General features: G+C 49.7%; 2 protein-coding genes and 1 long non-coding RNA gene across 8 annotated transcripts; 1 reads left to right on the top strand and 2 right to left on the bottom strand.

Moving 5' to 3' along the window:
* Nucleotides 1-205: 205 nt before the first annotated feature.
* Nucleotides 206-3045, bottom strand: LOC113604329 (putative MORF4 family-associated protein 1-like protein UPP). 3 transcript variants are annotated; one of them, XM_053217612.1, is made up of 3 exons: nucleotides 2437-3045; nucleotides 2007-2134; nucleotides 998-1121 (listed from the first exon to the last, which is right to left on the bottom strand). In XM_053217612.1, exons 1-2 carry the CDS (start codon nucleotides 2785-2787, stop codon nucleotides 2015-2017), a joined length of 471 nt encoding a protein of 156 aa, XP_053073587.1. In that variant the 5' UTR covers nucleotides 2788-3045; the 3' UTR covers nucleotides 998-1121; nucleotides 2007-2014. The 3 variants fall into 3 exon arrangements, with proteins under 3 accessions (XP_026931873.1, XP_053073587.1, XP_026931946.1); XM_027076145.2 differs by having other exon boundaries at nucleotides 2007-2131; XM_027076072.2 differs by lacking the exon at nucleotides 2007-2134 and having other exon boundaries at nucleotides 206-1121; nucleotides 2437-3042.
* A 98-nt stretch (nucleotides 3046-3143) lies between these two features.
* LOC113604412 (uncharacterized) lies at nucleotides 3144-15629 on the top strand. 3 transcript variants are annotated; one of them, XR_008296434.1, is made up of 6 exons: nucleotides 3241-3945; nucleotides 7837-8058; nucleotides 8674-8732; nucleotides 13018-13129; nucleotides 13785-13941; nucleotides 14554-15629. It is a non-coding gene; the product is annotated as an uncharacterized LOC113604412 (long non-coding RNA). The 3 variants fall into 3 exon arrangements; XR_008296433.1 differs by lacking the exon at nucleotides 3241-3945 and adding an exon at nucleotides 3144-3194 and having other exon boundaries at nucleotides 13018-13941; XR_008296432.1 differs by having other exon boundaries at nucleotides 3231-3945; nucleotides 13018-13941.
* A 1457-nt stretch (nucleotides 15630-17086) lies between these two features.
* Nucleotides 17087-19348, bottom strand: MRFAP1 (Morf4 family associated protein 1). 2 transcript variants are annotated; one of them, XM_027076635.2, is made up of 3 exons: nucleotides 19221-19348; nucleotides 18669-19102; nucleotides 17087-18162 (listed from the first exon to the last, which is right to left on the bottom strand). In XM_027076635.2, the coding sequence occupies exon 2, from the start codon at nucleotides 19063-19065 to the stop codon at nucleotides 18682-18684; it is 384 nt and encodes a 127-aa protein (XP_026932436.1). In that variant the 5' UTR covers nucleotides 19066-19102; nucleotides 19221-19348; the 3' UTR covers nucleotides 17087-18162; nucleotides 18669-18681. The 2 variants fall into 2 exon arrangements, with proteins under 2 accessions (XP_026932436.1, XP_026932378.1); XM_027076577.2 differs by lacking the exon at nucleotides 19221-19348 and having other exon boundaries at nucleotides 18669-19214.
* Nucleotides 19349-21894: the final 2546 nt, after the last annotated feature.

Here is a 21894-nt window from a genome sequence, read left to right as displayed (position 1 = left end):
TCAGGCTGTGGAGCACATGATGCAAGGATGTCGAACAGATGCACTTCCAGGCCAGAGCCTGGACAAGCAGATTCCATGAGGAACCTTTCCTGCTGTAAGAACTGTGCTTGCTGACCTGCCCTTCCCAACTGTGGGTTTATGGAGCGCCTTCTGAGCCACAAGGAGTTTACTGCATTCGATGACGAGGATAGCACGGCACACAAGATAACCCTGAGAAACGTTTTTTATTATCTGTTTCCTGGCAAAGTTGCAGGGCTTTGGTTTATTTGGGCAAACTTACAAATGCTTATTACATACGTTGTTTTAACCTCAAATGGACGGGGGGTGGGGGGGGTGTGCTATTCAAATGAGCGTAACCAGACAATTAACAGCCCATGAAATGGTGCTGGCCCTGTTCAGTTTAAGTCCACAGCTCCTTCCTGGGACTATTAAGGCACATCCCTCTTTCCAGGCCTCAGAGAGCCGGAAATGCACTACCGAGAGCTGTCCGTGAAGCTGAACCTTAAGCCAGACCACAAACAAAATGTAAGAACACAACCACAAATCAGACTCTACCAGGTTGTCCAAGCTCTCCCAAGAGTTCACGTTACATGCGCCAAATACTGCGACTTAATTTCAGAGGGAAGCCTTGTTGGTGTCACAGAGAAATGACAAGTTCTGAACTTGTCATCACCACTTCCCATCCCTTTTCTGGTGGCACTTTCCAGCGAAGCAGGCGCAACTCCTTCAGCAACTCCGCTCTTTGACAACCGACACGGTGTCTTCCTCGGCCCAGACTTTCCAGCAGTGATTAGGTCACATGAGAGATAGTCAAATGCCCAGAAACAGAAAAATGTAAAACATTGAGAAATTCCAAGCATAAAAACATGACCACCTCATCAGTTTACAATCTAGACTCAAACTGCTTTGAGAACCTTTCCCCAGTAAAAGTTCTTCGCAGAACTAAATACATTTGGCAATCTATAACCACACAGTGGTCACCACACAGACTAACATGCGGATTTAACAGTATACGTAGAAACGACGTCTACAGAAAAACAAAGAATTGAGAACAACAGGTTCTCGGGTTTCAGCTTTTCCAGGGCGTCAGCAGACCGGTCACCCAGAGTCTGACGGTGAACCTATTGGACAATTGGGGAGAAATTTATTATCAAGACGTTGCCTGTGAGAATCGTAGAGCTCTCGATCGATAACCACTCTGTTCAAGGTCTGGCACTCAGAGATCTGGCCAAACTCTAGCATGGCTTCCCCATCTTAAGGCTGTGACCCCAGCCCTCCCTCAAGTGCCTGCGAGGGGTGGGGGGAAGGTCAAAGTTGCTGGGAAAATTTACTGTTTGTTCCAGCCAAAACCTACCGATAGGCAGAGAAGCACTAAAACCCCCTCTTAGAGTAGCTACCTTATGGAAGGTTTGCACTTATAAAGGCTCTCCGCGTGCTCTGAAATGTAAATCTACTACCCAAAACTGTCTCCTCAAGGACGGGAAAGCCATCTCTTTGCCCTCCCATTCTCCGCAGGGGTATAGGGAGATAGGGTGCCCGAAAGGTTCAGCTGGCACCTGTGCGCCCGTCACAAAGATGAGAGTTTGCTTCTCTGAATACGCTCCAATTAGCAAATCCAGATGGCCTCGTCACACGGACCAAAGCCCTCTTTTTACCCTTCAGTGCCTTTCCCCCAGCACAATCCCATCTTTAAAAAGTCCGGGGGGCGCGTGGGGGGCGCAGTCGGTTAAGCGTCCAACTTCAGCCAGGTCGCCATCTCGTGGTCCGTGAGTTCGAGCCCCGCGTCGGGCTCTGGGCTGATGGCTCGGAGCCTGGAGCCTGTTTCTGATTCTGTGTCTCCCTCTCTCTGCCCCTCGCCCATTCATGCTCTGTCTCCCTCTGTCCCAAAAATAAATAAACGTTGGAAAAAAAAAAAAAAAAAGTCCGACGCCAGGAAGCTGACTTCAGTTCACGCTGGATTATCTCCCCTGCTGCAATAGTTACCACTCAATAAGATCCATCCTTACCGCTTCGACTAGCGTCCAGCTTTCTCTCTGACACCTGTAAGAGTCCACTGTCCCGGGATAAACCGTGAAATTGCGCATGCAGAATGCCGCTTCTCGCAGAAAAGGGTCAAGCGAAACGCTCCACACTCCTGGCAAAATTTTGAAATATTCAGTACTGGTCTTCCGTTTCACACTTTAAAATTCTCCTCTCCTCCCCCGTAGTTTGCTTTACGCCTAGGGTTTCCTTGGTTCCCGCCCCCCACCCCCAGCCAGTAGGCAGCCCTACACCTCTTCTTGTTCTACTTGCTACCAATAACCTTCACGTGTCATTTTTAAGAACGCCAAATCACTTCACCAACCTACAAGCCCGGCCCTCGGGGCCTGCCCCCCACCCCGTTCCCCCTCCCCGGCGCGCAGCCCCCACGCCCCCCCCCTCCCCGCCGACACCTACCGGCGCCCGCGTCCTTCGGGAGAAGCCGCAGCTGTCGATCTGGCCGTGGAGCTCCACGATCCTCCGACCCATCCGCGCCACCTCGGCGGCCTTCCTCTCCGCCTTCTCGTACAGCTTCAGCACCCGCTCCTCCGCCTCGCCGCTCCCGCAGCGGCCCTGACCCACGGCGCCCTCCACCGAGTCCACCTCGCTCTGCAGCCGGTCCAGCAGGATCCCCACCTCCAGCAGCTTCAGGCGGGCCCGCAGGTGCGCGCGCACGTGCTCGCGCTCGAGGGCGGCGCGCGCGGGGCTCCGGGGGCGGTCGCGGGGCTGCTCGGGCCCCCGCCGCTCCTCCGCGCCCTCGGGCCACATCGCGCCGTCACCGCCGCCCGGCCTCCCCCGCGGGCCGCTCCGCCGGGTCTGGAGGCCGGCCGGCCGCGAGCGCCAGGTGCGGGGCCGAGCTCGGCGGGAGCGCCGCCGAGGCGAGCGGCGGGCTCGGAGTTTTGTCTCCTCTTAAACAAAACTTTCCCCCAACTTCTCCCCTTAAAGAGCGAAAGCCACGTCCCACTTGGCCTCCCCGCCGCCCACCAGCGCCCGGCGCCCTCGCAGCCCCTTTCGCGACAGAGCCAGAAGCCCTTTACGGCCACGCCCCCTGGGCTCCCCGGCCGCGTGCGCGCGTACGCGCGCAGTTGTGCACCTTCGCCTCCCCCCCCCCCCCCCCCCCCCCCCCCCGGTCGTGGCTCTTCTCTGTCGAGGACCTGGGGTCAGGTCTTCAGGAGGTAGGGGTTTCGCGGCATAGGTTTTAACCCTTGCAAAAATGAGTTTTTGGCCCCAGAGATGCACTTTCCCGGAACACCGGGCTGCAGTCGGTCCCCCCGCCCCACCGCCCCCACTTTGTCCCCACACTGCTCAAGGCCTGCCACCCAGCAGGGTTTCGATAATTTTTTTTCCCTTACACTATCTGGGGGGGGGGGGGACGGGGGGAGGCGATAAGTGGGTGACTTTATGTTCTAGGCCTGTGGCCCCCGGGACGGGCTAAAAGGAAAGACTGGGGGATCCTGCCTGCCTGAGTGCTGCCTGTTTGGGACTGAGCTTTCCTGTGATCAGATGGAGCGAGTAGGTCCACTTTTGAAAGCTGTCAGGGTTATTCAAAGGATTAGGGGGGAAATGGCGTCAAGGCCCATTGCAGACTTGATGAAACCATCGGACAGTGGCAAATGGTATTGTTAGTAGACCGTGTGTCTCTGGTGGTTGTGGGCAAAGCGCTGGAATTAGATCCCGGATTTGGACCCCAGCTTCCTGATATGCTGGCTGGGAGACTTTGGGCAAATCTCAAGCCTGAAAAGGACTGCTGGTGCTGAGTTGCAAGCGGCCGGGTGTAAGGACAAGAGAGAGGCACGGAGGAACTAAGGGTGGCCCCCAGCTGGCAGCCAGCAGGGAAGCAGGGACCTCAGTCCTACAACACGAAAGAACTGGATTCTGCCCACACGGTGAATGAGCTTGGAAGTAGTTCCTTCCTAGGGCCTCCTGGTCAGTCACCCGACCCCTTGATTTTGTTCTTGCCAGACCCAGAGCAGAGAAATCTGCTAAGGTCTGACATTCAGAACGCTGATAATAAATTGTATTGATTTGAGCCCCTAGACTTGTGGTAGTTTCTTATAGCATCAGTAGAAAACTAGTGTCGGAGAGGTCTGGTTGTGAGTGGGGCTTGGAACTTAGTCCACAGGACGTTTACATGAAGTTAGGAAAAAGTCAGTCGTGAGCCTAAGGATGGGGGAAAGTGGATAAAGATCCTTCAGGACTTGTCACAACCTTATTATCCTTTGAGCTCTGTTCATACAATTTAGAGTCTCTCCCGCCGCCCCCGCCAGGATAAGCGTTGAAAATATCTTCTCCCAGCTGAGGGTTGACTTTTCTTTTGAAAATAGACTTTATGTTTTAGAACAGTTTTAGGTATATAGAAAAATAGAGAAGATAGCAACAGAGAGTGCGGGCTTAACTTCCCACTCTGATTAAGGCTCCTTTGATAAACATAAGATTTTAGTTTAAAAAATATTTTGGGGCTGGGGCGCCTGAGTGGCTCAGTCAGTTAAACGTCCGACTTCGGCTCAGGTCATGATCTCGCGGTTCGTGAGTTCGAACCCTGCATCGGGCTCTGTGCTGACAGCTCAGAGCCTGGAGCCCGCTTTGGATTCTGTGTCTCCCTCTGTCTGCCCCTCTGCCGCTTGCACTCTGTCTCTTGCATTGTCTCAAAAATAAATAAACATTAAAAAAAATTTTAAAACATATCTTGGGGCACCTGGGTGGCTCAGTCGGTTAAGTGTCCGACCTTGGCTCAGGTCATGATGTCACGGTTCATGGGTTGGAGCTCCAAGTCAGGCTCCGTGGTAACAGCTCGGAGCCTGGAGCCTGCTTTGGATTCTGTGTCTTCCTCTCTGTCTGCCCCTCCCCTGCTAGTGCTCTGTCTCTCTCTCTCTCTGAAAAATAAACACTAAAAAAATTTTTTAGAATAAATACAAAATCTTTTAAACGTGGGGTGCCTGCGTGCCTCCGTCATTTGAGTATCTGCTCCTGATTTTGGCTCAGGTCATGATCCCAGGATTGTAGGATCAGCCTTGTGTCTGTGCTGGTAGCATGGAGCCTGCTTGGGACTCTCTCCTCCCTCTCTCTCTCTCTCTCTCTCTCTCTCTCTCTCTCTGCTCCTCTCCTGCTCACATGCTTTCTCTCTCAAAATAAATAAACATTAAAAGAAAAAAATTATTTTTAATGTTTATTCACTTTTGAGAGACCGAGAGAGAGCATGAGCAGGGAAGGGGCAGAGGGAGGGAGACACAGAATCCAAAGCAGGTTCCAGGCTCCGAGCTGTCAGCACAGAGCCCGACGCAGGGCTCGAACTCACAAACCGTGAGATCATGACCTGAGCCAAAGTCAGACGTTTAACCGACTGAGCCCCCCAGGCTGAATGCTCTAGTGTTTAAAACAAACTTGAGGCGAAATTCATGTAATATATAACTAAATCTCCATAAAGTGTACAATTCAGTGATATTTCGTGTATTCACAGTGTTATACTACTGCCAGCTTTCTTTAGTTTTAAAATTTTTTCAATGCTCCCCCAGTGCCACTCAGTGATCGCCCCGCAGCCTCCCTCCCCTCACCCCCTGGCCACCATCAATCTCCCTTCTGTCTCCACGGATTTGCCTGTTCTTGGTATATCATATGCACTCCTCTGCTGAGGCTTCCACGATATACCACAGAATGGGTGAGTTTAAACAACAGAGATGTATTTTCTCCCAGTTCGGGAGGCTGGCAGTCCACGGTCAAGGTGTTGGCAGATTTGGGTTCTTCTGGGCCTCTGTCTCTGGCTCGCACGCAAATGGCCACCTCGCCACTGTGTCCTAGCATGGTCTTTTCTGTGCTCACTGAGCATCCCTGGTGTCTCTTCCTCTTTCTATAAGGACACCAGTCCTGTTGGCTTAGTATTCCACCCCTGTGACCTCATTTCACCTTTATTACTTCTTTAAAGGCTACTATGATCTGAATGTTGTGTCCACCCCACCCACCCCTGCCAAATTCATATGTTGAAATCCTAAGGCCTGATGTGATGGTGTTAGAAGGGGGGCCTTTGGGAGGGCTTAGGTCATGACGGTGGAGCCCCCCCAACTGGGATTAATGCTCTTATAAAAGGGACCCCCACGGTATTCCCCAAAGCCTTGGCCTTCTCCTTGTGCCCTGTGAGGGCTCAGCAAGAAGTCCCCGGCTGCTATCAACCAGGAAGAGAGCCCTCACCAGAGTTCAGCCATGTGGGTGTCTTGATCTTGGATTTACAGCCATTTTTGTTTCTAGAAACCTTGCTAAACTCTACTACGAGTGCTGATGATTTATCATTAGATTATTTCAAATCTACGAACTGTGAGAAATAAATTTCTGTTGCTTAAAAGCACCCCCCAGTCTGTGGTATTTTGTCACGACAGCTACAATGGACTAAAACAAAGGTCCTGTCTCCGAACACAGTCACGATGGGGATTAGGACGTCAGCATATAAATTTGGGGGAACACAGTTTGGTCCATCACATCATATAAAAGGAATAGCGGCGCCTGGGTGGCTCAGCTGGTTAAGCCTCTGACTTCGGCTGAGGTCATGATCTCACGGTTTGTGAGTTTGAGCCCCACGTCGGGCTCTGTGCTGACAGCTCAGAGCCCGGAGCCTGCTTCTCATTCTGTGTCTCCCTCTCTCTCTCTGCCCCTCCCCCACTTGTGCTCTGTCTCTCCCTCTCAAAAATAAACAAACATTAAAATAAATAAATATATAAAAGGGATCATACAGAGGCACTGGCTGGCTCGGTGGGAAGAGCATGCGATTCTTAATCTCGGGGTGATGAGTTAGGGCTCCACGCTGGTGTAGAGATTTACTAAAAAAAAAGAAATAAACTTAAAAAAATTTTTTTAAAAAAGAATGCTACACTGTGTGGCCTTTTGTGTCTGGGTTTTTTCACTTTGCATAATATTTTCGAGCTTCATCCAAGTTGTAGCATGTATCAGCACTTGATTCCTTGTTCGGGCCAAAAAGTATTTCACGAACGTGCCACAATTCGTTTATCTGTTCATCCATTGGTGGCCACTGGCAGTGTCTCTGCCCTTTGGCTAGTATGAGTGATGCTGCTCCAAACATCCTTGTACAAGTTAGTATTTTAATTTTGATGAAGACAAAATATCAAGGTTTCCTTTTATGCTTCCCCCCCCCCCCGTTTTATTTTAAGAAATGCTTGGGGCGCCTGGGTGGCCCAGTCGGTTGAGCATCCGACTTGATCCGTCATGATCTCACGGTTCGTGGGTTCGAGCCCCGCGTCGGGCTCTGTGCTGACAGCTCAGAGCCCGGAGCCTTCTTTGGATTCTGTGTCTCCCTCTCTCTGTGCCCCTCCTCCGCTCCTACTCAGTCTCTCTCTCTCTCTCTCAAAAATAAATAAACATTAAAACAAATTTAAGAAAAGAAGAAATCCTTGACCGCCCTGAGGTCATATACTCTCTTCTAAAAGCCTTGATGTTGGTTTTCTCATGGTTGTGGGCAATCCACCTAGAAACACAGTTCGAGGCAGGGATCTACCAGCGGTTTTACCCCCGTGTGTGCCCAGTTATCCCGGCCCTGCTTACTGAATATTTTATCCATTTCGTCCGGTCTGCGATGTAACAGCTGTCAGGTGTCAACTCTGTCAATTCGTCGCATGTCTGCATTCTGTTCCATTAGTCTCCATCTTGGGGCTGTTACTCTAGTGACTTAATTACTTTATACTAAGTAGGCTTTGTAGTAAGTACCGATATCTGGTTAAGCAGGATAAGCCTCCCCCTCCCCACCCCACCCCCATCTGCTTCTTCGGGAATGTCCTGGCTTTTCTGCTTGTTCTGACTTTGAATTCCTTGTTTAAGTTTCACCAGGACAACCAGACCCACCTGATGAGACTTCTTCGATGCACTGGGCCAATTTGGAAAAGAATCAGAATGCCTTCTGTTGAGCTGATCAAAGGAACACCAAGGATTGCCAACAGTCACCAGAAGCCGGATGGGACAAGGAAAGATTCTCTCCTTGAGACTTCAGAGGGAGCATGGCCCTGCCGACACCTTCATTTCTGATTTCTATCCTCTTGAACTGTGAGAATGGATTTAAGCCACTCTAAGCCACTCTTAAGCCACCGCTTTAAGCCACTCGGTTTGTGGCAATTATAGTATTCTTAGGAAAATAATACACCAAGCAGCACCTGGGGGGCTCAGTGGGTTGAGCGTCCAATTTCGGCTCAGGTCGTGATCTTGTGGTTTGTGAGTTCGAGCCACGCGTTGGGCTCTGGGCTGACAGCTCGGAGTCTGGAGTCGGCTTCGGATTCTGTGTCTCCCTCTCTCTGCCCCTTCCCCACTCATGCTCTGTCTCTCAAAAATGAATAAACTTTAAAAAAAAATTAAGAAAAAATAACACACCATTAAAAAACTGTTTTGATCCTATTACAAATGACATATTTTATTATTATTATTTTTTGAGAGGTAGGTTTTTTTTAAGTTTATTTATTTATTTTGTGAGGGTCGAGGGAGGGGCAGAGAGGGAGAGAGAGAGAACCCCAGCATGGGGCTGGGTCTCATGAACTGTGACATCATGATCTGAACCCAAATCAAGCGTTGGAGGCTGAACCAGCCAGGCACTCCAGAGGTAGTTGCGTTTAATTTTTATTTACTTATTTTTAAAATTGCGGTATAAATAACACAGTGTTCTATTAGTTTCAGGTGTACAAAATAGTGATTCAACAATTGTGTACATTACTCAGGTGGCCATCACGGTAAGTGTGCTCATTAATCCCCTTCATGTAACCCCCCCATCCCCCCCCCCCACCTGCCCTCTGGCAACCACCAGTTTGTTCTCTGTAGTGGAGAGTCTGTTTTTTGTCTCTTTTTCCTTTGTTCATTTGTTTTGTTTTGTTTCTTCAATTCCGCATATGAATGAAATCAACTGGTATCTGTCTTTCTCTGGCTGGCTTACTTCGCTTAGCATAATACACTCAGGTTCCATCCCCGTTGTTGCAAATGGCAAGACTTCATTCTTTTTTATGGCTGAGTAATATTCCATTTGTATGCATGCCACATCCTCTTTATCCATTTATCTGTGCACGGACTAGAGGACACCTTTTAGAAAATGCATTTTCTCTTCCTGGTGCATGGAAGCCCTGCTGACTTTCATGTTTCAATTTCGTTTCTAGACACCTTGCTAAGCTCTCCTACTAATACTAACAATTGAGATTCTTTCAAACCGATGATGTTTAAAAAACCATCATTAGAGGGGCACCTGGGTGGCTCAGTTGGTTAGGCGTCTGACTCTTGATTTTGACTCAGGTCATGATCTCACGGTTCGTAAGTTTGAGCCCTGTGTCCGCTCTGTGCTGACAGCTTGGAGTCTGCTTGGGATTCTCTCTCTCTCAAAATAAGTAAATGAACTTAAGAAAAAAAAAAAAAACAACTATTATTAGGGGCGCCTGGGTGGCTCAGTCGGTTGGGCGGCCGACTTCGGCTCAGGTCATGATCTCGAAGCTCGTGAGATCGAGCCCCGCATTGGGCTCTGTGCTGACAGCTCAGAGCCTGGAGCCTGCTTCGAGTTCTGTGTCTCCCTCTCTCTCTGCACTTCCCCCGCTGTCACTCTGTGTCTCTTTCTCTCTCAAAAATAAATAAACGTTAGGGGCGCCTGGGTGGCTTGGTCATGACTTCGGCTCAGGTCATGATCTCATGGGCCGTGAGTTTGAGCCCCGCGTCGGGCTCTGTGCTGACAGCTCAGAGCCTGGAGCCTGTTTCAGATTCTGTGTCTCCCTCTCTCTCTGTCCCTCCCCTGTTCATGCTCTGTCTCTCTCTGTCTCAAAAATAAATAAACGTTAAAGAAAAAATTAAAAAAAAATAAACGTTAAAAAAAACTATCATGAGAATATAATGGTTAATAGCTGTGGTAGTTTAAAAAACATGCCCACAAGTTTTTTGCTACTTTTCTCCTCATGGTTCTGCCCCTTGGTTAGTTATGAGTTATAGACAGAGACTATACTGGGGGAGTTGTCTCACAAGGTCATCTTTATTTGTACAAATAAGAAGATTGTGAAGAATAATTTCCAGAGCCTGACTCCCTATTAGGGTTTGGGATGAATATCCGGAGGGGAGTTTTAACATTATCATGAAATGGAGGTAACTGTCGGGCACTTCTGGCACTTTCTGATCCTCTGAGCAGTTGTCTTTTTTAAATGTTTCTTTCTCGGTTCCATCAGTCAGTTTGTTTCTAAAGGGTAAGATTGACTGTTGGGCAGAAGCTTCTGCTAGAAGTTTCCTGAGTTTGGGGGAGGGGGTCAGACCTGTGACAGAACTCGATTACCTCCGGGACTGTGGACGGGGTTGCTGCTAACAAACGAAACAGCAGAAGTGATGGCATAGCGCCAGTGACCGTGAGCTGTAAAAGAACCGTGCCTTTCATCTGTGGTCCTCTGGCTGGGAGAACTCCCTTGGGGGATGCCAGCTGCCCCGTCTTGAGCCTCCCCAAGGGCAGCACACAGCGTGTCTGTGTCGAGGCCACGGGCAGGAGTGCACAGCGCCCGGCTGAGCCCATTTAGCCCCTCCTGGTCTCCGTCTCCAGGAGGAGCTCCTTAGGGAGGCTCTTGACTTCTGCCCTCCCAGGCCACAGATGAAATATGTACCCTTCCAGGGGAGGGCAGCTTCTGAAGCCTGTTTCCTGCTGCCGCAGGGTGCAGGGCTCAGGAATTCTGACAGAGGTTGAGCAACCATGGGATTCAGCACACCCTGCTTGGAATTTCTTTGCCAGTATAATTTCTTCAAAACCCCAGGATGTTTCCTGTCCGTTTACTTGCAGTCAGTTCCACTGTGCGTGTAATTACAGCCACCAATCTGGTAAAGATTAGTTTTTTTTTGTAAACGGGGTCTCTGTGCTATGTCTTTCCCCTAGCCTCTCGACTCAGTGGTGCCCAGGTGGAGCCAGTGGCTTTGATAGGAAGGTGGCAGTCGTAATTTGGTCTTCACTGCTTGGTCGGCACCTGCTACCTGGGGAAGAACCTTTAGAGAAAGAACATGCTTGAGAGAGACTTTAGGGCCTCAGGCTTGTCTCATCTGTAAGATGGCTTTTTCTGGAGACAACGCTTGTCTTTTTAAGAAAATTTAATTTATACATATATATGTAATTTTTAAGTTTTTATTTATTTTGAGAGAGAGAGAGAGTGCAAGCGGGGGAGGGGCAGAAAGAGAGTAAGAGAGAGAGAACTCCACGCGGACTCCGCACCATCAGCACAGAGCCCAATGCAGGGCCCGAACTCACAAACTTTGAGATCATGACCTGAGCCTAAACCAAGAGTCAGACACTCAATGACTGAGCCTCACGCCCAATGTGGGGCTTGAACTCAGGACCCCAAGATCAAGAGTCTCATGCTCTACTGACTGAGCCAGCCAGGCACCCCTGGAGCCATCTCTTAAAACTGTTTCAGTTTGGGATGCAGAAACCCCTGCCATTTTTGTTTGTTTGAAGATTTTCTTTTTTTTTTTTTCCCCTATATGAAATTTATTGTCAAATTGGTTTCCATACAACACCCAGTGCTCATCCCAAAAGGTGCCCTCCTCAATACCCATCACCCACCCTCCCACCCCCCATCAACCCTCAGTTTGTTCTCAGTTTTTAAGAGTCTCTTATGCTTTGGCTCTCTCCCACTCTAACCTCTTTTTTTTTTTCTTCCCCTCCCCCATGGGTTTCTGTTAAGTTTCTCAGGATCCACATAAGAGTGAAACCATATGGTATCTGTCTTTCTCTGTATGGCTTATTTCACTTAGCATCACACTCTCCAGTTCCATCCACGTTGCTACAAAGGGCCACATTTCGTTCTTTCTCATTGCCATGTAGTACTCCATTGTGTATATAAACCACAATTTCTTCATCCATTCATCAGTTAACCCCTGCCATTTTCAACCCCAAATGACCAGTAGTGGTGGCCTCTCAGGTCTCCTTCAAAGAAGCTACTGTAGGAAGCACACTTCACAACCTCCAGCTGCCACCTCTTTGGTTCTGCCATGGTGGTCATGCCAAGGCCATGGCCATCTGCCCTCAGCCTGCACTCAGGACTAAATTTACCATGCTGGGGGCGCCTGGCTGGCTCTGACCCTAAAGCGTGCAACTCTTAACCTTGGGGTTGTAAATTTCAGCCCCACACTGGGTGGAGAGATTACTTAAAAAAAAATCTTTGAATTTACTATGCTCATCACCCCATCTGTCCCATTGATGAACCTAGTAGAAATCAGCCTAGGGCGCTATTCTTAGGACAAGTTTCCCATAATGCTCTCCAGCTCAGACACTCTTCTGGTCCTGGAGGGACTGGTGAGCCATTGCCTGGCTCCCTGCCCTCCGCCCCACCCTTACCCATTGCCAGCCTGTCCCCAGAGAACTCTGCCACATGGTCCTCAGGCCCGTGAAGGGAAAGCTGCTCGTTCCTCTCATGCCTCAGTCAGGATTTGGGGCCGGCCTTCTCCCCTGGCCATTGTCACGGCACTCTTCGTCCTTCCTCTTGTCTAAAGCGGCGTTCTTTTAGAGGGCTTGCTGCTCATCCGACCGCCCTCTCCGCCTCCCCACCGTTGCCACCCTCCAACTGCTCTCCCCCATCGAATCCCCCTCGTTCGTTGTACACTTCGGCACCCAGCTCCTGGCTCCTTTCCACCCCGTGTCCTGCCATCATCCTGGGGAAGGTCCGTGGCCATCCCACACCGGGGCCCCCACGCCCTCCTCACATCTGATGGGCTCCTTGATGTCCCTTGGCTGCTCATTCCCGGGGGTGACTTGGGGTTTGTTATTGCCCCAAACCGGCTCCAAATCCTTGCTCAGCCCTCCTCCTTTCTGACCATGTCCCCATCCTCCTGGGTGACATGTGTACTATAGTCTCCAACACCTTTTTTTTTTAAACTCACCGACCCGTCAATTCACATTAACAGCGGCTTTCTCCTGCTCTGCATTTCTGCACTTATCCCTTCAGTGTTTACCATTCACTGCTGTAACCATGTTCTTGTCAAAACCCTAATCTTTTATTCCTTGTTTCCTTCCCCCAGCTTTATTCCAGTATGGAAACCGCAGCCCTTGATCAGCTGAGTGCCGCTAGGAACCATCGCCAAGAGGCTGCAGGAAAGCCCAGGGCTTGGGGGAGTCTAGTCGCAGCTGGTGGTAAAGAAATGTCTTCCAAGGGGCAAAGAATAATATGGGCGAGTTTGGGAATAATGGATAACAATGGAACGGAGGGTTCTGTGAATCATGGGGTTTGAGGAAGGAGGGATGGGGGTATAAACAGGAGAAAGGAACCACTGAGAATTATGGGGATCAGGAAAGGAGAAAACAGAACTGACCAGGGGAAGCCCTAGCTTTTTCAGAGCAGCACTAAAGCAAGCTCTGGATGGATTTATTTATCTGGCCAGTGTCAACCAGGTAACAGCTCTGCGTTTATCTTTGGAAGATGGTGGAAACTCAGACCGCTCCATAGTTATCTGCTCCCTGGAAGGGGGAGGGTTCCAGGACCAGGGACTTGGATTTGGGGCTTTTTCACCTTGGAGTTGTTTGAGGGCAGGGCAAAGTGAACAGCTACAAATGAATGAGAAAGAAGATTGTTGTTTGGACAGTGAATGCCCTGAGCAAGTGGGAGGGATGTGATGACAAACGAGGATATAAGCCTAGAAAGAAGGAAGGACGACCCTTCCATCAAAACACGGGAGAGGAAGAGCTGTCGGTTAGCGTAGGTCACGTCATCTTGACAACCCCCGAACCTCAGCGCTTGGAACAATACGGGTCTCCTCCTTTGTGCTACATGTTCATCATCGGTTGGCAGGGGAACTACTCGTGTTGAAGGAACATAGGCTGATGATCCACCACCATCTTGGATGCTGCTCATCCCTGTGCCACAGACAGAACCCTGGGGGGTCTCTTGTTGGAGGTTCAGGCTTGGATTAGAGATGTGCCGCTTTCCTCACAGCTCATTGACCAGGGTTAGTCTCTCACACTGTCCCTCTTCCTCCTTCCCATACCCTCCCCCTCCCCCCCCCCCAAGCACAAGACGGCTGGGAAGTCCAGTTCCACTGCGTGCCTGGAAGGTGGATACTTGGAATGTACTTGGTGAATAGCACGAATGATCCCTACAGCATTTTGTCCCAGATGAGCTTTAGTTCTAGAGGTCACACAGAATGCCCGTGCTGGAAATCACCCCAGACAAGCCAGTACGTGCCCGAGATCACACGGAGAGCAGTAGCAGGATGGCTGGGAGCCAGATCTCCTGTTTCCCAGCCCCTCTGTTCCGTGGTAGCTTGGACTCCAGGGTTTTATCTTCAGCAAGTTTAAGGACTCTTTGGGGTGTCTTCCCTTCACTTGGAGTCGTTAAAACAAAAAAGAAAAAAAGCTTTCCACTTTATTTTTAAAGTCAGCTCTACACCCAACGTGGGGTCTGAACTCACGACCCCGAGATGAAGAGTCACAAGCTCTACGAACTGAACCAGCCAGGGGCCCCGGAGTCATTTTTGTGGATGTCCGTCCAAGTGTTGATTGCATCCTTGGCTGTTGTCGGTCCTACCGCGTCATTAGAATTAAATTTGCTTTCTTCCCAGGGGTCATGTCAGCTGATGAAACAGCTGGATGCAGAAGCCTCTGCGGGACCTAGTGGCCTTCCCAGCCTGATTCTTACCAAGTGTGAGACCAGCGGATTGTGAACAGTTTGCATGCTTTGCCTCCATTTCTTTCCTTCTTTCTTTCAAGTAGGCTTCACGCCGTCCAGCATGGAGCCCAACGCAGGGCTTGAACTCATGAGCCTGAGATCATTATCTCCGCTGAGATCAAGAGTCCGATGCTTAACTGACTGAGCCACCCAGGGGCCCCTACTTTGCCTCCATTTCTCATCAGAGCTTCTGTTACGTACCACTTTGTCTGTCTCCTCTCCAATGCCTCTCCAGACCACCATGCCCCCGTAGCCCCCACGTTTCTTTCTGTGATAGCATTTTGATATGAAAAGACACTTGTAGGGGCACCTAGGTGGCTCAGTAGGTTAAGTGTCCGATCTCGGCTCAAGTCACGATCTCACGGTTTGTGAGTTTGAGCCCCGCGTCGGACTCTGTGCTGACAGCTCAGAACCTGGAGCCTGTTTCAGATTGTTGTCTCCCTCTCTCTCTGCTCCTCCCCCGCTTGTGCACTTTCTCTCTCAAAAATAAACATTAAAAAAATAAATAAATAAAAGGACATTTGTCACACCTGAAGCACCTGAACAGAGAGAGGTCCCGGCTTCAGGGAGGCTGTGCAATGTAGAGAACCTGGCCAACAACCCCAGGGGTCCTTCCTGCACAGCTGTCCATGACCGGAGCTCTGAAGGACAGCCGGGAAAAGGACAGAGAGCCCGGGGCTTGTAAAGGACATACAGATCTACAATAAAAAATTCCGGCAACCTTGGCTGTACTCAATGATGTGATTGTACAGTCTCATAAGACTGCCTCTCGGAATGGCTCCGTAGGACATTCTTTGCTTAGAAAATGCAAGAGATTCAATTACTCCTCCAACTGCTAGCAATCCGGGACAGACTTCAGGAGCTGGGGACTCTGGAATTAGTGGCTGCTGACAAGGAGGAGGAAGTAAGCAGTTACTGAAAGTAATTTAGGAGTAAAGTTTGCAAACCTCTAAGAATCGTCTCTGATTACTTCACAACTCGTAGGACGATAAACACCACCATGTAGCTGCTGAAAAAGAGAATGCGCGTCTAGATGTTTAGATAGGTTAAGATTTTCAAACCAGAGCTTCAGGTGGAAAAAACACAAAAAGGACGTTTGCAGGTTACACAGTGTACTACCATCTATGTAAAAACAAAAACAAACGCAAAAACCCCCCAAGGTTGGGGAGAGTTATGCATATGCCTAAACATGCATAATTTGGAAAGGTACACAAGACACTGGTAAACCGTTGCCTTCCTCGGGAAGATGGGGAGAATGGGTCCACTTTTTTTATCTTTTGAATTTTGTGCCATTGTACTACTCGTTTTAAAATTAACCAAACGCAATTGGCACCCGGAGACAGGAAAAGAGGCATTACTGGAAACTGGTAAAATCAGAAAAGTCTGGAATCTAGTTAGTTGTATCATACCAATATTAATTTCCTAGTTTTCACAAATTTTTTTGGTGGTGGTTGCTTCTCAGTTCATAATTCCATCCTACCCACTTCTGTTAAAACCTATATAGAAAATCTGGAACTTCCGCCATTTTTTTCACACTGTTCCCTGTGCCTGAGAGGTCTCTCATTCTCTCGTCCTCAGAGCTGTATTCCTCTTTCCAGGCCACGTTCACCAGTTATTTGCTTTGAAATGCTTCTTAACGCGTCCAGAGACATGGTATGTAGCTTTTGACACAAGGTTTGCCGCGGTTTTACATTTATCCGTTGGGCTTCCGAGGAAGCGGACTCCAAGATGAAAATTACCTCGCGGGTTAAATTTATTAGGGATTCATTCCCGTGGAAGGGAAGGTCCAGTAAGATGAGGCAGAGAAGTGGGGCAATGAGGCAGACCCAGCAAAAGCCTCAGCAGACCCCCAGGGAGCTGATAGAGACGCCCTTCCAAGTTGTCCCAACTTGCAGCGAGAGGGAAAGAGCCCTTGGACCCCCAGCCCATCAGTCAATGGACATGGGCCGCCCAGGAAAGGGGGCCTGGTCTTGGCTAGGGCAGCTCTTAAGCAGAGGAACTTCTCAAAAGGACTGACCAGCTGAAGGCTGTCGGCAGCACTTCCAGCGGCTGGTGAGCAAGCCCTTCACGGCTGAAGGGGCTGGGAGGGGTGTGTGTGGCCCACCACACCACTGTAATTGCGGCTTCCCTTAATATTGCTAATGCAAGGACTAGAGTACAATTATGTGCCGATCTTCTAGGTTAAAAGAGTCAAAGTACTCTGGCCTGGCTGTCTGAAGAGAGCCTCGGGGGCGACAGGATTTTAAGGGGTTCTTTCCTGCACTAAGAACCGAGATTGTCCTTCCCCTGACCAGTTCCTATAGTAGCAGGCGGAGCTAAATCTTCCCCACAATCAGAGGCTTAGGACACTCATTCTCCAATTGGCAATGATGACAAAGGAAAAGATTTCGAGAGAAAAAAAATTTAGCCAATAACTTTTTTAGGTCTTTTGTCTTTTCAAGCAAATGAATACTTTTATTAACATGGTCATTTTTTTTTTTTCTTTTTATTACACATGGTAGGGTTTTGACCTCAAATGCTTGTCAGGTCTGCTACTCAAATGAACTTAGAGCAGGACAACTTATGAACTTCAAAAATACCTAGTCCCTGTCCAGTTTAGGGTCCAATGCAGACAGTCCTCCTTTCCTTTCCCTGCCCCTCAAGAGCCTTTGCGAGTATCTCTTTCATTTTATGCCCAGAATCCCCGAGATGCATCAGGGGATGCAGATCATCTTGTACAGATGCACATCATCTTGTACAAGATGCACATCATCTTGTACAGAATACCAAGATCTTGTCTCCTATTCTAGGTTCCACGTCACATAAAGCTGAGCTGGGTTGTCTAAACAAACTGACCAGACAAGTTACATCAGATAGTGTACCATACAAAATGTAAATTTCGAACAAAATACATCTCGTCTCCTTTGGTCTCACACAGAAATTAAAGTCCCAAAATACAGACACTACCCTCCTCCACCCCTTCTTCTGATTCATCAAGTCCTAGCCAGATCAGCCCCATTCACATTCCAAGTCCAAGTCTGGTCCCTTCTTCAGCTTCTTTAGCAGTTACCGCAGGAAGTACTCTTCTAGAAGTAACCCAGCGCCTTGGGCACCTCCAGAGCTGGAAAACTCCAACTCTTGCGTCTCATGTGACACAGACTCAAAGTCCCAGGGAGCTTTCAAGTCACACAAGAAAGGGCAAAGCGCCTCAAAATTTAGAAATAACCAAAGCCCAGGAACAAACGTGACTGCTGCAAAAGCTTACAATCTAGGCCCTAATTCTCGTGTGAGAGCATTTTCCAAATAAAAGTTACCTTCCCAAACAAAAACATCGAACAGTCAAAACTTATAGTGAGGTCATCAACCACAGACCATTGCGGAAACGTAGTGTAAGTGAGGACAGAGTGTAGACAGAGGGGGGGGGGGGAAAGAGAGAGAGAGAAAACAAAAGGCTCTCTGGTTTCAGCTTCTCAACGATGTCAGCCAATCTCCATCAGTTGACCAGAATCCATTGGCTGTTAACCTAAAGCGCAATCGGAGAAAGTCATCATTAAGACGTGATGAACTGAAGGAAAAACAAACCAAAGCCCGGCACACCTTTAACCGTGCAGGACGCCAGCTCTTCTCCAGGCCCCCTGACCCATTCCAGTCTTCTAGCGAAACCTGAACTCGTCCAGTAAGAGCCCTTCCCTCGGATAATCCGCTTTCTATTCCCCCTTGCTCAACGGCCGCTGCTGTGACTTTGTCTCCTTAAAGGCCTGTACGATCACGGTTCTGCAATCACCCTACTGACCAGGCCTCTGGGTTTCAACCCAACACTCCCAAACCTGGCTTTCCCAAATCAGCAGCGTAGAGGATTTTTAACAGATTGCTACGCACACCCGGGGTAAAAATCGAGCACGCCTGTATTTCTCCTGCCTCCAACTTCCACCCCACGTGGACCCTCATTAAACACGTCTCGTCGGAGATTAACCAAGGGTCTGGCAACGAGCAGGACCCGCATGGGGCCCCGCCGGCCCCCGGCCTTACCGCCCGCCCTCCTTCACGACGATTCGCTTCTCTCTATCCGCCGGACCAGCTCCACCAACATCTCTGCCATCTTCGCGATCTCCTTGGCCTTCTCCTCCGCCTTCTCGCACCGTTTGGTCCCTCTGCCCTCGACTCCATCGTCGGGATTCTGAAGATGGTTCAGGGCGCTCTCCTCCGAGGCCTCCACCTGCGTTTTGATTTGGATGAGCATATTGTCCATCTCCCACAGCTTGCTCCGGTTCCGCATGTACGCCCGGCCGTGCTCCCGGGTCAGCGCCGCGATGTCCTCCCGCATCTCGTTGATGACGGGCAGCAGGAACTGCTCGAAATCCTCCTCGGGCTCCAGCACCTCCACCTCCTCCGGCTCTGCCAGCTCGACGACGTCCAAGGGCCGCATCCTCCCCGCCTCTCCGGAACCGCGGTATCGACGTCTGCTGCGGAGAGAAAATGGAGACTCGCTAGGCTTACCAACAGAGTTCCAGAATATTCTTTACAACTTTTACCCTTTTAAAACTTTTCGCCTCGCACAAGCCACGGAAACAAGCGACTTACGAGCAGAGAAGCCGCGAACAAAATGGAGTCCCAGCCGTCAACCAGCGCCCTGAGCGTTGCGGCCCCTTTCGCGACACGGCCGTGCCTCTTTACGGCCACGCCTCCCGTCGACCGAGGGGCGGCCGCGCGCACGTCAATGGGAGGCGGGGCAACCGCCCCACCGCGGCTGCGAGCGCGCACGCACGTACTCGCGCCCCGCCTCATCGCCCCTTCCCCCTTCCGCCTCTGTGCTGCGCCCCTCCGCACCCCTCGTTTTGGGGTGAGCCCTTCCCGGGGCGCCCTCTTGTTGGCGGCCTCCGTGAGCGCTGATTTGTGTATTTTTAAGTTATAAACGCGATCTTCCTACACCAAACGAACATCCCCAGACTGTGGTAGCCCCCTCCTCTTTAGTAGGGCAGTCGGACCCCTGGCAGCTGTCTTTAAGTGTAGTTTTCCGTTCTTCCGGGATTGCAGTCAGAAATGTCTGGGTGTCTCTTCACCAAGAGGAGCCCCCCACTCCTCAGTCCCCCAACTCTAGAGTCCAAGGCCTAGTGTGGGTCATCCTGAGGTCCCAGGGGACCCAAAGCTCGGTGGATGTGAAGAAGGTTTTGTTGAGCCCGAACACCTTACCAGTTGAAGGCCCCGTGTGTGGGGGCGTCTTAGGGTTGGGGGTGTCTTCTTGTTCAGCTCTGTGTCCCTGAAGCCCTGGGCAGAGCTCGGCACACATTAGCAAACTTTAAACAGAATTTTCAGCAAAGATAAGTTCATTTCCTAGCCCGTTGACCCAGTCACAGAACAGCGGTAAAAATGTCAGGAATCCAGCTGGCACAAGTGCCTCGCTTTGGGCTTCTGTTTTCTGTCCGTTAAATGGACACAAATCCTAGTTTTGAAGATGGCAGAGTTAAAAATGAACAGAGAAAGCAGTCACAAAAATGTCTTGTAAATACCAAGCATAAACACATGTAAAGTCCTTACGTTTTAGACTTTTCTCGGGTTGTTTATATTTTGGTTGTGAGACAGGAGACCGGTTGACCTTGGGTAGATAGGGATAACAACAAGTTGTTAACACAAGGAAGCAGAAAGTACTGGACCTTCTGAAATACCCACTCCCTGGAACGAACCGCTCGGAACGGGAACCATATCCTGGTGCAGGAACAGCAGGGTTCCTCCGCCTCAAAAGGAGGGGCCACTAACTGATACAAGCCTCCTTCTCTGAGGCCTCCTCCTTAAGGAGCCCGTCCCGGTAACAGGAGGCTTTTTCTTTTGTTTCATTCTCTCCCTAATAAACTTGATGTCTACGCTGCCCTTCGCCTTGTTGGCCGGTTCCATTCTTCAGCTCTGTCAAAACAAAAAATCTGGGTGTTTTAAAAAAAAGCGGTTACCGTTGCTCTACTAAAAATCCAACTTTTGGGCTTCCTTAATATATCGGGGGCAGCTAGCTCGTAAGTTTTTTTGTATGAATAAAAATAAATGGCTCAGACTACAATGAGATGCCATTACGGCCTTGTTAAAAAGGCCCAAATCCAGAAAACTGACAACCCCAAATGCTAGTGAGGATGTGGACCGGCGGGAGCTCTCATTCATCGCCTGGGCGAATGCAAAATGGTGCACGGTTGCAGTGAAAGACCGTTTGGCCGTTTCTTACAAAACTAAGCATATTCTTCCCATACAGTCCAGCAATTGTGCTCCTTGGTGTTTATCCAAATGACTGGAAAACTGGCATCCACACAAAAACTTGCACACAGATGTTTGTTTGTTTGTTTTTAACATTTATTCACTTATTTTGAAAGTCAGAGAGAGAGAGAGAGAGAGAGAGAGAGAGAGAGAGAGAGAGAGAGAGAGAGAGAGAGAGAAACAGAAGCAGGCTCCAGGCTCCAGGCTCAGAGCTGTCAGCACAGAGCCCCAGGCGGGGCTCGAACTCACAGACCACGAGATCAAGACCTGATGGAACTCATGATCGCGAGATCATGACCTGAGCCAAAGTCAGATGCTTAACCGGCTGAGCTACCCAGGCGCCCCACGCCCTCTTTGTTAATATCAAATCCAACGGGAAGAGACACAAGGCACCTTGCAGGTGGATTCTACTTTGGCCGCTGCTTACGATCCTTAGCAGGAGGAAGAGGGGCTTACTTCGCCCTAGCAACAGTCCAGCCAATGAGAAGCCGCTACACTTCAAACTCTCAGTTTACTCCAATGGACTTTGTGTTTACAACAGCCCACCCAAGTTCCCCTTTCCTCTAAAAGAGGGTTCCTCTCGTTTGTTGTGCACACTCACCTATGCTTTTGCCACTGGTTGGTTGTGCTGGTTGCAATTCTCTGCTAGTCCCGAAAAAACCCGTCTTTTGCTGGTAAAATAACTGGCCGTTTTTATTTTCAAGGTTAACAGGGCTCTTTCGGGTATCAACATGAGCTTCCGCTCTCTCCTTAAGGTCTTTGATCATTTGCTAAACGAATGAAAAGAGACATTAATAGCATTTTTCAATTTCCTATAACCTCATTAACTTGTCTGCTTCACCTACCAATTATCTCATTATATCGATGGATTTATTCACTTCTGTCACTTTTTTGCACATATAACATACATATGCAGATATCTTATTCGGTGCACAGAGATTAGACTCATATTATTCGTAGCAATTGAAGTTTCAGAAAGGTTCCCGCCCCCCCCCCCCGCCCCGCCCCGCCCCGCGTCTGC

Source organism: Acinonyx jubatus, chromosome B1 (assembly GCF_027475565.1).
Source record: "Acinonyx jubatus isolate Ajub_Pintada_27869175 chromosome B1, VMU_Ajub_asm_v1.0, whole genome shotgun sequence".
Taxonomy (NCBI): Eukaryota; Metazoa; Chordata; class Mammalia; order Carnivora; family Felidae; genus Acinonyx; species Acinonyx jubatus.
Note: the sequence above shows the minus strand (reverse complement) of the source record. Positions and strands in the feature narration are given on the sequence as shown.

Coding starts and splice junctions, on each gene's coding strand:
- LOC113604329 (XM_027076072.2), bottom strand. CDS start 2,787: ATGTGGCCCGAGGGCGCGGAGGAGCGGCGGGGGCCCGAGCAGCCCCGC. Junction 1,122..2,436: donor CCCGAAGGACGCGGGCGCCG/GTAGGTGTCGGC, acceptor ATTGTCCAATAG/GTTCACCGTCAGACTCTGGG.
- MRFAP1 (XM_027076635.2), bottom strand. CDS start 19,065: ATGCGGCCCTTGGACGTCGTCGAGCTGGCAGAGCCGGAGGAGGTGGAG.